The sequence below is a fragment of the Canis lupus genome, chromosome 27 (genome assembly GCF_003254725.2).
Source record: "Canis lupus dingo isolate Sandy chromosome 27, ASM325472v2, whole genome shotgun sequence".
Lineage (NCBI taxonomy): Eukaryota > Metazoa > Chordata > Mammalia > Carnivora > Canidae > Canis > Canis lupus.
This window is the reverse complement of record NC_064269.1, coordinates 2,484,932-2,499,181: the sequence shown is the minus strand read 5'-3', so window position 1 is coordinate 2,499,181 and position 14,250 is coordinate 2,484,932. Positions and strand designations below refer to the sequence as shown.

The window sequence follows — 14,250 nt, the reverse complement described above, 5'->3', positions numbered from 1 at the left end:
GGAGTCTTTATGTTCTGTCTCCCTTTCTGATATTTCTTACCCATTTCTTCTCCCTTCCCCTCCATTCCCTTTCACTATTATTTATATTCCCCAAATGAATGAGAACATATAATGTTTGTCCTTCTCCGATTGACTTACTTCACTCAGCATCATACCCTCCAGTTCCATCCACATTGAAGCAAATGGTGGGTATTTGTCATTTCTAATGGCTGAGGAATAGTCCATTGTAAAAATAGACCTGCCCTATGACCCAGCAATTGCACTGCTGGGGATTTACCTCAAATATACAAGGATTTCTATTATTAAGTTTTGACCGATGAAGAATCTGAAGCTCATGGAGCAGAAAATTTTGTCTTAGTCACACAGTCAGTGAGTGACAGAGGAGGCCTCAAAGTTGGGTCCATCTGACACCCAAAGGGTTAGCTTCTCCCACGAACACTACAGCATAAAATGCCAACTCCGTTGCAGATTTTTTTTTAAGTAGTCTCCACACTCCACATGGAGCCTAGCATGGGGCTTGAACTCACGACCCTGAGATCAAGACCTTGAGATCAAAATTTGAGCTGAGGGGCACCTGGGTGGCTCAGCGGTTGGGCGTCTGCCTTGGGCCCAGGGCGTGATCCTGGAGTCCCGGGATTGAGTCCCTGCATCGGGCTCCCTGCATGGAGCCTGCTTCTCCCTCTGCCTGTGTCTCTGCCTCTCTCTCTCTCTCTGTGTCTTTCATGAATAAATAAATAAAATCTTAAAAAAATAAAAAGACTTGAGCTGAGATCAAGAGTCAGACACTTAACCAACTGAGCCACCTGCGTCCCCTCTATAGCAGATTGAAAGGACCTTCATGATGTGGCTGCCACCTGCCTCCCTCACCCCAGGCACCCCTGGAGAGACAGCCTCTCCACTTCCTGGGCCTCCTCCAGCCTGTGCCTTCACCCTCCTGCAGTCAGGACCCGTTTTCACCCTGCTAGTGCTTCTGGCCACAATGCCTACTCCCTCCTCGTGTCTACCCAGTAAATTCCATTGTCTGACAACTCTGCACCTGCTGCCTCCCCCGGCAGCCTCCCCTGAGCTCCCTGGAGCCCCTCACTCTCTGGTGTGCTATCTCTGTATCCTCTCTGGTTGTCAGCACCTCGCTGTGTTACACTTACATTGGTTACGGCTATGCCACCACCCAGGGCGAGAGCCAGGTTTGCATGTCTCCATATGCCCAACACTAACATGTGCCAGATACGTGCAAGGTACTCACATCATCGAACTGACCACATTTTTTTTTTTTTACTGGCCCCAAGCATGTGATCCCTGAGACGAGTCATTCCACCGTCCAGTTCTCCTTTGGGCAATAAATAAACTGGCGTATAGTTTATGAGATGGTCTCTTTAAAGTTTGGAGCTTGTGAATTGCTTCGCCAGCACGAGACACCTCTTTTAAGTGAACAGATTTAGTCAAGTTTTCGAAGCAAAAAGATTTGAGGACAAGAGTCTCTTTTCACTGACATTTATTACGTATGAACTTTGCACCAGCCATTGCACAGGCCGTGTTTGTGTCGCCTCATGTGGGCCTCACAATCATGCCCGGGTCATCAGCCTGCCTGTTTTATAGCTAAAGAAACGAGACTTGAGAGTCTTGAGAGCTTTGCTGGTGATCCCCGGTTAGTTGCAGGGTCTGAGCCTGAATTCAGAGCCATTGACTTGAGCTCTAGGACCCCCTGGACCCATAGTGACCCTGGTCAGATGCACCCGTGAGTCCCACCCTGAATGCAGCCTCTCCCTGGCTCTTTGCATCCTGATGGCATCGTCGTAGCCTGGGAAACCGGCAGTGGTCTTTCAGCGCAAGAGTGCTTGGGAAGCTGGGTGGCGTGGGTCCCAGAGATGGCCCCGTGCGTCAACACGACTCACACACTCAGACATCCACTTCACCACAGACCAAGGGGACGTGGCTTGCTACTTTAAAGAGACTCTACTTGGACCTTTTCCCAGAGAACAGTAAATAGCCGTAGCTTGAGCCCCAAGCTTTCCAGAGCTGGCTTCCAGCTGCCTCTGCTCCAGCTTTGCATCCTGCCACGGGAAGTGGTGCCTCCTGCTCCCTGCCGATCATCTGCATGCTGCGGGAGACTGAGACAGGCCTGCCTCAAGGGTGCACCTGCTGGGGATGGGGTCAGAGCCGAATCCCGAGTCTCACAAAATGCAGGGCGATCCTGCAGTCCATGCAAGGATCTCTTTCCCTCAGATTAAAAGATGCTTTGGGGGTGCTGTGGAGCACCCCGGAGCTCGATGCCCCGGACTCTAGGTCATTGACTCCACATATGGAAGAGGTGTGGCCTGACGTGAGGATCCCCTTAGGAGAGAGAAGCAGCCTGGTCCTTCATGAGTTTTATTAAGTTTATTGGTGAGACACGGGAAGCAGGGAGATAAAGCCCGAACAAGACAAGGACGTACATACTGAGGGCACAACCCTTCATGAATGGGACCAACCCTCAGGGCTACCCCCAGGCCTCCATACACGCAGGGGGCCTGCAAGATATAACCCATCACCTGGCGTCTCACCCGTGGAGCATATGGTCAAATAACCTCCTAAGCCGGGGTGAGAAGGGGGTCCCCACTGAGAGGAACCTTCCTCTGGGGGAGGCCTGCAGGCTGGGGCGAGGTCCAGGCCATCATTGCTGGCAGCGCTGCAGGAAGGGGAGACTGAGGTAGGGGGTCTCCGGGTATGGACGCACAAGGATGGGCTGGAATCCCGAATCTAGATTAACAAACGCTAAGGCGGGAGGTGGAGGAGAGGAAATGTCAGTGGCGAAGAGAAGCAAGGAGGAGAGCAGGATAAATGTGAGACAGGAGTTTTCCCAGGGAAGGGCGACCGGAGGAAAAGCAGGGCGAGGTGGACAGCTGGGAAATGGGCTTCTTTTTCTTTTTTTTTTTTTTTTTTTTTTTTTTATCTCGTGGTTTTCTTGGCGGGGGAGCTCAGAGCGGAGGTCTTCCCCTGGGGGTCCTTGAACTCGCTCGCACTCCCCAGCCTGGTTTTGGACTCCCCACGGGGGCTGCAGTTGCCACTGCCGGTGACACAGCCCCCGGACAGCACGCCGTAGCCCCCGGAGACCGAGCTGGGCCGGTAACCGTAGCTGCCAGCGCCGCCGAAACCGAAGCCGGCCCCGGTGCCCGCGGTGCCCGCCGGGGTGCTGCTGATGACTGCTGTGGGGGTGGACGGAGGAGCCGTAAATGTGCGTGTCCCCAGCTGGGATGACCCCAAGTGCCCTCCGGCCTCCCAGCCGCAACCAGCACAGACGTCTCCGTCTCAAGCGAACCCTTCACGTCAGCTGCGGACTCTAATGTGCTCGGTGCCTGAGCAGCTCAAGCTCTGGAAACAATAGGCCAGATCCCCCGGGGTCCCCAGATCGGGCACCTCCTCATTCTTTGAACAAACAGGAGCAGCAAGAGCTTCCTCCCAGAGCATCACATAAGCCAACAGTTCTTGCACTTAACTTTAGAATACATTCCTAATTTTTTTTTTCCAAAGGATCTCCTGATTGCTCGATTTAGGAAGGATTTGCTGGTGTGTCTGGAAGGAGCCCGGCCTGGGCGCTGTGGAGCTAGCACGAACAGGGGGGTGTGCAGCCAGCTGCGTGCAGGTCCCCGCTCCCGGCCAGGAGGTGGACTCAGGAGGCTCACGGCCTGCAGGAGAGCGTGGCCTGGGGGTTCCATCCCAGCAGAGGTGAGATTTCTGGGGAAGGGGCCCATGTGAAGGATCAGAATGTGATGGGAAGCTGGGATGTGATGGGAAGATGCAACGGGTCTCAGCAAGCAAGGCAGTTGTGGCCGTGGTGATCTCCCGGGCAAAGCCCAGGCTGCTCCCCGGGGGCCCGCTTGTGTTCACTGACGGCCTACAAAGACCCCGCAGAGGCGTGAAATACTCACAGATGCTCACGGCGTTGGTGTATTCTCCAGACATCCTGTGCAGAGAGGAAAGTGCAGGTGAAGCTCTGGTGCGTGGCATCCGAGTTCCCCACACTACAGCTTGACGTCAGCAGTCCAGCCTCCACGAGCCCCTCAGCTGGCCAGAGCCCTCTGCTCACCCCCCTCCCGCCCCAGGCCACTCCTCCCATTTCCGAGATGTGCCAACTTGCAAACCTGGGGCCCCCCAACAACAACACCCCTCGGGGGCCCTCCTCTGGGTTTCTCTTTATCCCATTTCTTCATTCCTGCAAGGCTAGCGCCGGAATAAATAAACACACGTGTGGAAATATCAGCAATGGAAGTTGCTCTTAAGGAATGAACTGTCTGGTTTTAGGACCAGTAACTTCTCCCCATATGTCTCGGGGATACAAGGGTGCTCTGTTAGAATAAGGTTTTCCACACTCCGATGCTTCGTGCACCACCCTTCCGATCGTTGCTATGAGCATGTATGGCTCACACTGTTATGTATTTAGGACTTCTCATTGACTCTGTCTTTTATAACAAAAAAAGTGCATTTTTCTTAAAAAGAAGTTTTATATCACCAGGGTGAATAGAAAGCCAACACTACCTGAACAAAAAAGAAAGAACAAACAGCAATAAAAATAAATATAATGAAAATAAAGCAATTTAAAATTTTTTTGCCTGGATATTGTTGTCTGCCAGAGGCCCTGAACCTGGGATCAACTGTCTTTTATCAATAATAGAGGTATTTGCAAGGTCAGAGCAGTGGCGTTAAAGACACACCAGCCCCCCACTGAGGCTTTCTCCTCGCTGTGGTCTGGAAAGTCACAGGCCTTCCGTAAAGGAGTTGCTATCTCATTAACTGACCGGATGCCGTTTAAAGCTATGTTTCTGGGTGACCTCAAAAGTATCTTCAGGCCCTGCAGCAACCCTCCCACACTCTGGGAAACTGAGTCAGAAGTTCTTCCAGCTGTAACCTTCTAAGACCCCTCCCATGACCCACCTGCACTCCTCGCCCTCCAGCAGCTTGCGGTAGGTGGCGATCTCGATGTCCAGGGACAGCTTCGTGCTCATGAGCTCCTGGTACTCGCGCAGCATCCGGGCCAGCTCCTCCTTGGCCTGGTGCAGGGCGGCCTCCAGCTCGTCCAGCTTGGCCCGGGCGTCCTTCAGGGCACAGTCGCCCCGCTGCTCGGCATCGGCGATGGCCGTCTCCAGGTTGGAGCACTGAGGGGGCAAGAGGTAGCATTTTCCCCTGAGTTCTAGGGCCCTCTGGGCCTCACTTCACCCCTCACCCCAACATGCTCACTGTGGTCGGACCCTCCTCAGTCTGGCCCCACTTCTTAAAGCAAAGCCACATCCACGGTGATGGAGTCACATGAGTCAACATGAGTCAGGGAGGATTGTTACTCTCAGCTACTTGGGTACTGAAAGACTCTTCCAGTTGTTCCAGACTTCAGATGGGAGGTAAGGGTGGGGGATGAGATCAGGGGCTCCATTGGAGAACGTGGGCTCTGAGACGGAGGACCAAGAGTGAGAGAGGGGCCCAGGGCAGTTACGTGGGCTAGGCAGAGCACTCCTCCCTTGCCAATGAGCCAGGACGCCCCGAAGCCCCCTCACCTGCTTCTTCACACTCTCAATCTCCGAGCGCAGCCTTTGGATAAGGCGAGTCAGTTCGGAGATCTCGTTCTTGGTATGTTTGAGGTCATCTCCATGCCGACCGGCCGCTAGCTGGAGCTCCTGGAACTAGGGGGACAGGGACGAAGCAGAGACCTTGACTCAGGGCCTGGCTGAGCTCAGCCTGGCAGACTGTGCCTTGGTCTTCAGAGTGTGACAGAGGTGGGTGGGGGTCCCCTACCTTACCAGGCTGTCAACAGCCTCCCACTCAACCTTCTGCTCATTGGGTTTATTTGTTTGCATTAAGCACAGCTATCTCACTGACGGTTAGACTTGGTCATAAGGACACACGAAAGCCTTCTACTCTCCACGTTGCCACTTTATAACACTCAACTCCAGGAATGATGCTCCTCCACCCATAGCCCTTCAAAGTCAAGGACAAATTCAAACCATGAGCAAAGGAGCAAGGTGCTTGGAGGCTTGGCATCCACCAGTCTCTCTAGATTTGTTTTCCATTGCCCCTGCCCTTCATCTACTTCTTTCTACACCCGTGCCAAACAGTTCCATGTTCCCCAAATGCCCCTGTGCTCTCAAGTTTCTGAGTCTTTGCATGAACTGCTACCTCCACCTGGAAAACCCTTCCCCATCCATTTTTTTCTTTTTCCTCAGCTAGTTCCAACTCAGCCAGGGCAGAGTTACTTCCTCCACGAGGCCTTCCTTGATCTCTCAGTTGGGCGTACTTCCATTTCCATAGCTCCTGGCACCCCAGTCCATAGATCTTACCACATTGTACTACAAGTAGGCCTTTCTGTGTCTTTCCTATCAGACTTAGCATGACTGGATGGCAGGGATCTGTCTTCTCTGTGACTTCCTCCCCTTCATAGCTCAGCTGGGCCCTAGGCTACAGGAAGTCTTTCTGGGCATGAAGAATAGTGTGTGTGTGTGTGTGTGTGTGTGTGTGTGTGTGTGTGTGTGTGATGATGGTGGTGGTGGATTCTGCTATTCCCCAACACCACTAGCCATGAGTTTGAGGTCATCTAGGTTTTGGGATCATGCCTGCCTTTGATGTCATCCAGCAAATAGTCAAAGAGTATTTTAGTTCTACCCCAAAATCTGGCTTAAGAGGAACTTGGAAAAGTGTGACATTCAGAACTCTGATGGCTGTGCACTGCTTCTCTATGTCCCTGGTGCTTGGCCTTGCAGGTTGTTATATCTGACCCTAACAAGGCCCCACATTTAGAATTCCTCTTAAAGATACCAGATCCCCTGGAAGGCAGATTGGGGGGATTCTCACTATGCCTCTGTGCTTTATCTTTGGTGCTAATCTTGGGATGATAAACACTGGGGCAGGACAGGTGGTCTTTTCCTGCTTCTCTGTAAGGCTGTGTGAGCAGGATGGCCCTCCCTACCAACCAACAGGGAGGGGGGCACTAACTTCCCCAGTTCTGACACCAAACAGTCTCCTTTTGAAGCAAATAGGAAAGCATCCTCCTCTGTTCTGCTCCCAGCCCACCCCAAACCCTCACTATAAATGCTTCTTACCAGAGTCGTGTCCTGATCTTTTGTCTAAACACCGTAAAATTGGCAGTCGTCTAGATTCCAATCCAGCTCCATCCCTTACCAGCTAAGTGAGCTTGGCAAGTTACTGACACCCCCACCCTTTCAAAGGGGAATAATAATAATAAGACCTCATAATTCTATTGCTAGAACTAGAAACTCTGGTCAATAAGTGCTTACCTCCAGATGGAGACATGCAGGTGTGGATAACCCCGAACAGCAAATGTTCCAAAAATTATGTCTGTGCAGACCTGCCTAATTCTTCTGGAAGGAGCCCAGGGTTAAGCACTAGCCACTGACAATCCAGAGTGGCTGGGCCACATGGCTGTCCCTGATCCCAGCTTGCAGCAGTCACATGTAGGGAAGTGGGAACTGGAGACTTGGGTATGAACTTGGGTTGGAACTTTTATCAAGAATCCTGGCTTTTGTTGTTGCCTGAACCTTGAAAGCCTCCCTTCCTCCCACCCCTGCTGGCCACATCCTTCTGTCCCTGTGGTGGCATGAAGGCAGGGGGAGGGACAACATAAGTCCTCAAGTGTGTGAATCTCCCCTGAGAAGGAACCCAATAAACAGCATAGAACAATTAGGAAGTTGTCATCTTGATCTGAGAAACCGAATTATCTAAAGAATTATTTCCCCACCCACGACCCATTAGAGGAGTTAAGATCTAAGGGACTCATACTCCCCCTTTATTCATTCAGTTGGACTTGAATGAAAGGTAGGAATTACCTGATCTCAGATCACACTCAAGAGACCCCTTAATTTATTGTAATTAATGAGGAGTTGAGATGCTAACTACCTGTGTTTTCCTCCCTCTCAGACTCAGTATAAAACCCTGTCTCCAGGAAGTCAGTCCTGACCTGCCCCACCTGGTCCCCTAACCTCTGTCTCCTCAGCATCCAGGACTCTGTGCCACATTCATTTGCACTCAGCTGTGGGTGTCCTTCGATGGCTGCCTCAGTCTAAGTGGGTCAGTCTAAGAGTTTCATCTTCTCCCTTTGGGCTTCCCCCAGTGACCAGGACAGTGCAGTGCTCCGAGCAAATGTGTAGGCCATGGCAGGCCATGGACTCTAGGGAGGTATGCAGCCCACCTTAGTCTGGTACAGCGCCTCAGCCTCAGCCTTGCTCTTCAAGGCGATCTCCTCATACTGAGCACGGACCTCAGCAATGATGCTGTCCAAGTTCAGGTCCCGATTGTTGTCCATGGACAGGATGACAGATGTGTCACTGATGTGGGACTGGATCTGAGCGATCTCCTACATGGAAAAGAAGGAGACATGAAATGCTTTTTGTGGGCAGAGGAAGGGGCCAAAGTGATGGCCCTTTCCTAGCATATCCCCCAGATTCTCCCAAATGGAGGCAAGCTGTATTCCCCAAAGCCCCCCAGCCCAAATGTCTCAATACCACATCTGAAACTGTTGAATGAGTTTGAAGCAGTTAAGGAAGAAAATAGCTCATCTGTCTGTCCCTTGAGACAGGCCAGGAGTAGAGGAAGTAGTGGGAAAACAGCCCGGCCACCAAATAAGAGACACTAAGGACATGGGAGCTGACATATGCTTGGCCAATAGGCTCAGACCTGCAGCTAGATGGTCAGAGGCAGTAGGAAGGGTGTGAAGACTCCTCACCTCTACCCCTGGAGATTCCTACTCAAGACCCAGGGAGACAACCAAGCGGTAGGAACTGGAGACTTGGGTATGAACTTGGGTTGGAACTTTTATCAAGAATCCTGGCTTTTGTTGTTGCCTGAACCTTGAAAGCCTCCTTTCCTCCCACCCCTGCTGAATGTCCTTGGCTGAAGATCAGTGGGAACCTCATAAGGATGCATGACTTCCTGATGGAAGTAAGACCAGGACATCTGGAGGCCAGGCTGGGACCGATGGTGCACACATCATTCAGGGGCATCGGGACAGATGTCATGCGTGCCTTGGATCAACTTGGCCCCCAGCATCCAAATGCTGGAGATCTCCTGGGCTCTTAAAGGAATGAGTAACCAACCACTCATTCACACGTCTGTCCTTCCAGAAGACAGAGCTGGGGATGGAGCCTTACCCCCTCATACAGGCATTTGAAGAACTTGATTTCTCCATCCAGGGCATCCACCTTGGCCTGAAGCTCCACCTTGCTCATGTAAGCTGCATCCACATCCTAAAGGAATCCAAAGACCCCTGGCATTGCCATTCTTCAAGTCCAGACAGACCTCTCCCAGGAACTGGCATCTGAGCACCAACACTAAGACTGGCTAGCTGCCTCCAGGGAATGGTGTCGAGACCCAGAGGGCAGGAATATAACTTCCACCCAAGGTTCACTGCGAGCCTCTAGAAGTCGTCTGCACCCCATCCAAACTGGAACCGTGTTACTGCCTCTATTTCTTAAAGGGGGTATAGGAGAGAGCTCTACCTTCCACACGGGGCTCATTCTGCAGTCAGGGCCCAGGGCAGCCATGGCGCTTTGCCAGAGACAGGCAGAGTTGGAAGGTAAACCTGCAGCCCCACTCAAAGCCTGTCCTGTTTCCCAAGCCAAAGTGGACACAACCTGGGCACTGACTACCCATATCTGGGCTCCTGCTCATTCACACCGAATACTAAGAGCTGACAAGGTGATATATTCTAGGGAAACATCAAGGTTTCCCAAGACGTCCCAAGCAGCACAACCCTCCGTCTTCCGCTGGCACTTGAGCTCCCAGTCTTCCTACAAGGAGCACAGACCTCAGTCTCCTCTCTGTTACCCACCCTGCCCTCCACACTCCCCCCGCCTGGGTGACGGAGGGCCATGCACCAGCACCCCCCACCTCCTCACCTTCTTGAGCACCACAAATTCATTCTCGGCAGTTGTGCGCTTGTTAATCTCCTCCTCATACCTGCAGGAAAGCGTCACATGAGTAAGGGATGCGTGTGTGTCCTCATCGTGAAAGCAGAGAATGGATGCCCACACTATGTACCTTTTAGCAGGTATTAGTCTGTATCTTTGCAAATCTGTCCAACTCACTAGGACTACTTGGCCAGTGCCATAGACAGGGTTTGAAAGCAACGCCTTCCCAAGCCAGGGGACCAGATGATTTGGGATTTGGGTTTCTCCTGATGCCTGGAGAGTAAGTTCTTTCTTCCTCTTCCCATGAAGTGTCCAAATCACAGGAACGTGCTGCTGCCCCTTTCAGCCATGATTCTTGTGTCACTCCAGCTGCCTGACACTCGTGCTAATAACGTTACCCCATCTCAACACATGACTCTTAAGGAAGCCAGAACTATCCCCCAGGACAGGAAGAGGGGGCATTTCCCCAATGCCATGACCTGAGGGAGATGAGAGAAACTCCAACTCTCTCCCCTGCTGGGTTGAGGTGGGGGGAGAATGGTTCCTTGGAACTTGGAGACCCACTGAGCAAGCTTAGGAGCTGAGAGGCTCTCTCCAGTGGAGAGCAGGAGGGAGTGCACCAAGGAGGTGGCCACTTGCCAGAACAGCCCTGCCGCTGCCTGAGAGACTGACTATCCACTGTCCAGACTGCCCGGCAACCCAGAGAGGGCCCTCATCTTGCCCAGGTAGGGGAACTCAGGATGGGCTACTCTCACCCAAGCTCAGTGCCCCTGCAGCCAACAGCAAGTGGCCCAGTGCCTGCAGGGAAGGCCCAGCTCTAGCAGGCCAGTCAGCCGAGATGTGGGGTCCTGCCCACCTCTTCTTGTAGTCCTCCACCACGTCCCGCATGCTCCTCAGCTCCGAGTCCAGCCGCACCCTGTCCCCGGACAGCGTCTCCAGCTGCTTCCGCAGGTTGCTGATGTAGCCCTCGAGGATGGGCTCCAGGTTGTTCTTGCAGTTGTTCACATCCAGCTGCTGCAGCAGCTCCCACTTGGTCTCCAGCACCTGGTTCTGCTGCTCCAGGAACCGCACCTGGGACCCAAATCAACAGGTACTCGGTCAATAGGGAGGCTGCGTGCTTTCCTTTCCTGGACAGTGGCTGTGTTGTCCTATGCTACATTAGCTTACAGGGTAAGCCTCAGCCCTTGGAAAATACCGCCTGCCCCCGCCCAGGGCCCTTTGTCTGCCTCAGGCTCTCTTTCTGGGGACAGCCTCTAAGACCAGGCAAGGCCTCATCATCTTCATTTCCTGCCGCTCAGATCTGTCTCCTCCTCACTGGTCTAAGTCTGCCTGGGCCAGTGCTCATGGGCAGCCTGGGCCACCTCTCTGAGGCAAGTCCTTAGACACCTGAGCTGGCCTGTCCTGGCCTTCACACTCCTGGGTGCCTCTGCCCAGGGCCTGGTGTCTGGGCTTCAGTCGTGGCATCTACCAGCCCAGCCAGGGGCAGGCACTCAGCCGACCGGGGCTCTTGGGCCTTCCTATGTGGCTTTCATGTCTGACTCTCTGACTTCAGAGCATTTCTCCTGGGGAACAACCAGCATTCCCAAGTTGCAGCCTGAAAATACCAAGCCATTCCCTTGCTCAAAAGGCTCTGGGGGTTCCACATCACCTGCAGGGTCGAACCCAAATTCCTCCGGTGCTCCTTGCAATGTGCGCACCCCCTTGTTCCCCTCTGTCACCGCTCACCTGACATTTGCGCAAAGCCAAGTTCTCCCCATTCTCCGAGCAAGTCTACCACACTACACAGGACGGCTCCCTCTCCCCAGGCCTCCTTTCCCCACCCCCATCTGCCCCCATTCATGCTCTGCTACCCCACTCACTGACACCCTAGTGGGCTTCCCCTGCTCCCTTGTGCTCAGCAAGTCCCTATTTCCAAGGCTCTGCTACCCCTTTCTTCCTCAGGGGTTCTCAAACTCAAGGGGACATCACCCTCACCCGGGAACTCTGGGTCCCTAACGTGCATTTCTATGAGTGCCCAGGTGATCCTATGCTGCTAGTTCCAGGAGCACATTCGAAGACCACAGGGCTAGTGCCTCACTGATCCCCATCTGCCTCACCTTATACATCGGGGGTATTATATATAGGCTTTGAGTCTGTTTTTCAACCAGAATTTGAGCTGGTCTAGGTCCCATGAGAGGAGAAACTGAGTTTCATGGCTTTATAGATATCCTAGGCTGCCACGGAGCTCTCCTTTGTCCAGCTTCCGAGTTGCATAGACTTACTCTCCTACTTCTACCTTGAAACCACTTGCTCTGCCTCCTGGAAACCTTCTCACACGAAGCTCCCTGGCTCTTCCTGCCCCTCTGACCACCCCCCATCCGTCTGCACTGATTTCAGGTTTGTCCAGTTTCTTTCCTGCTCTGTCCTCACTGTGTCTGCAGCCTGGGGAGTGTCCAGTTTTCCTCTGCTTCAGACAGGGAGGTCTCTGAGGGCAGTAAAGGCAGAGGAAGGAAGAAGCTCTAGGTTTGGCTTGCTCCAAAAAGTCCCACCTTGTCGATGAAGGAGGCGAACTTGTTGTTCAGAGCCTTGATCTGCTCCCGCTCCTGGGTGCGCACTTTCTGGATCTCGGGGTCCAGCTCCACGTTGAGGGGGGCCAGGAGGTTCTTGTTGACCGTGACCTGATGGATTCCCCCCGGAGGGCACACGGACGGGCACACGGGCCCCAGGGCCACACTGCCAAACATGCTCCCAGCAAAGCCACTGGCCCGGCCTCGACCTAACCCATAGCCACCCACCCGCCCACTGCCGCTGGCCATGTTGAGGGAGATGCTCCTGGTGCCCCCCAGGCTGTAGAGGCTCCGGCTTCCAAAGCCTCCGCTGAGCCCTTTGCCCCCTGCTCGGTAGGAGGATGAGCTGCCCCCGGAGAGCACTGCCGAGCAGCCGCTGAAGCCCCCCTTGGAGGCAGCTCCCGACTTGTAGGTGAATTGGCGATTCATGCTGGGGAGGCCAGAGAGATGGAATAAGATGCTAACCCTTAGCTGAGATGCAATTGACCAGCCTACAATCACAGGCTCCCCCTTTATAGGTTCAGGAGGGAGCCACTGCCCTAATTTGTGGGTTTAGTTTGCCTGGGAGCAAGAAATCATTTTCTCCCAGCAAAATCAGAGACACCAGGTAAATAACTTGAAAACCTCCAAAATGCTGGGCTTGCAAGCCTTGCTCATGTAATTTGAGTCTTATCTAATTAACATGGGATAATTAGGCTGGCCAAATTATCCCTGGAAAGATCTTGGCTGAGAGATTTGTCACAGCCTCAATTGCCCTTCCGCAGGGAGGGGGGAGGCTGCATTGCAGGGGGTGCAGAGGAAGGCCTTTAATTGACAGCCTCATCTGTGAGAGATCTCAGGACTCTACCAGCATCAGATCAAGGACCCGGGCTAAACTGCTTTTATGTGGTTAAGAAAAGGCTCTGTAGACTGGCTTCCCAGGGCTCCTGGAGACAGGAATCCAGGGCCTCTGCTGGGCCCTTCCAGACAGCTCTTCTGCTCCCCTGTGCACCCGGGCTGCCCAGCACACACCAACTTCTTTGTTCTTGTGCTCTCCCACCACCTCTCCCTTGACCTTGAAATACCACCAGACATGATAGCCGACACTAGTATAGCACTTTACAGCATTGCAAGAGCTCCTTGCACACCAAAGCTCGCTTAATGCACTCTGTCAGCCTAGGGAGCAGTATGATAATCCACATTTCACAAAGGGGAAAACAGAGGTTCAGAGAGCTGAGGAGAGCAAATATTTCACGAGCCCTCTTTTTGTATGAGTCCCAGAGGATGCAAACACCCAATAAAATGAAGGCCTCAACATTGAGGTTCTCTAGGCTGGTCTTCTGACCCCACATACAAAGCAATGAAGGCTGTATTTGCCCATCTGTCCACTGACCTATGCATTCTTTCATCCATCTTTCACTTAAGAGCCTTCTGTTAAGGGCTGACTCTGTCCCAGGTACTGTGCCAGTCTCTGGGGTCATAAAGACAGAAGCCTAGCTCACAATTCTAAGAGGAAGGGCAGACACTTGAATTTCATTAGAGCCTTGTCAACACCAAAGTATGTGACCCAAGTGTTTCACAGTTTCCAAATCCCAAATATATTCACCATACATAATACCCTTCACAAAAAGATGCAATTATTTCACCAGAGTGCTTGAATGAAGTTTGCCAATCTCACTTTTCTATTTCTGTCCAGAGATTGTAGCCCTATTCTGTATTCTGTATTATAATACAGCAGTATTTTATGCTTCTACTATAGAACGAAACAATTGCCAAATTCAACCTCCCCTGCTCTTTTTATACAAAACAGCTGTTTTCTAGTTAAGAATAATCATTTTCTT

The 14,250-nt window shown here is 52.6% G+C and overlaps 1 protein-coding gene across 1 annotated transcript; it reads right to left on the bottom strand.

Annotated features, from left to right (window-relative positions):
* Positions 1-2,898: 2,898 nt before the first annotated feature.
* On the bottom strand, positions 2,899-13,326 carry LOC112667220 (keratin, type II cytoskeletal 73). Its single transcript, XM_025458808.3, has 9 exons — positions 12,413-13,326; positions 10,741-10,955; positions 9,873-9,933; positions 9,126-9,221; positions 8,168-8,332; positions 5,523-5,648; positions 4,909-5,129; positions 3,906-3,940; positions 2,899-3,182 (listed from the first exon to the last, which is right to left on the bottom strand). The coding sequence occupies exons 1-9, from the start codon at positions 12,857-12,859 to the stop codon at positions 2,926-2,928; spliced, it is 1,623 nt and encodes a 540-aa protein (XP_025314593.1). The 5' UTR covers positions 12,860-13,326; the 3' UTR covers positions 2,899-2,925.
* Between the last annotated feature and the right edge of the window lie 924 nt (positions 13,327-14,250).

Excerpts from the sequence above, each read along its gene's own strand:
- LOC112667220 (XM_025458808.3), bottom strand. The coding sequence starts at position 12,859 with ATGAATCGCCAATTCACCTACAAGTCGGGAGCTGCCTCCAAGGGGGGC. Across the intron at positions 5,649-8,167 it reads AGGCGCTGTACCAGACTAAG|TTCCAGGAGCTCCAGCTAGC; the intron begins GTGGGCTGCATA and ends CTGTCCCCCTAG. Across the intron at positions 5,130-5,522 it reads TTGAGAGTGTGAAGAAGCAG|TGCTCCAACCTGGAGACGGC; the intron begins GTGAGGGGGCTT and ends TTGCCCCCTCAG.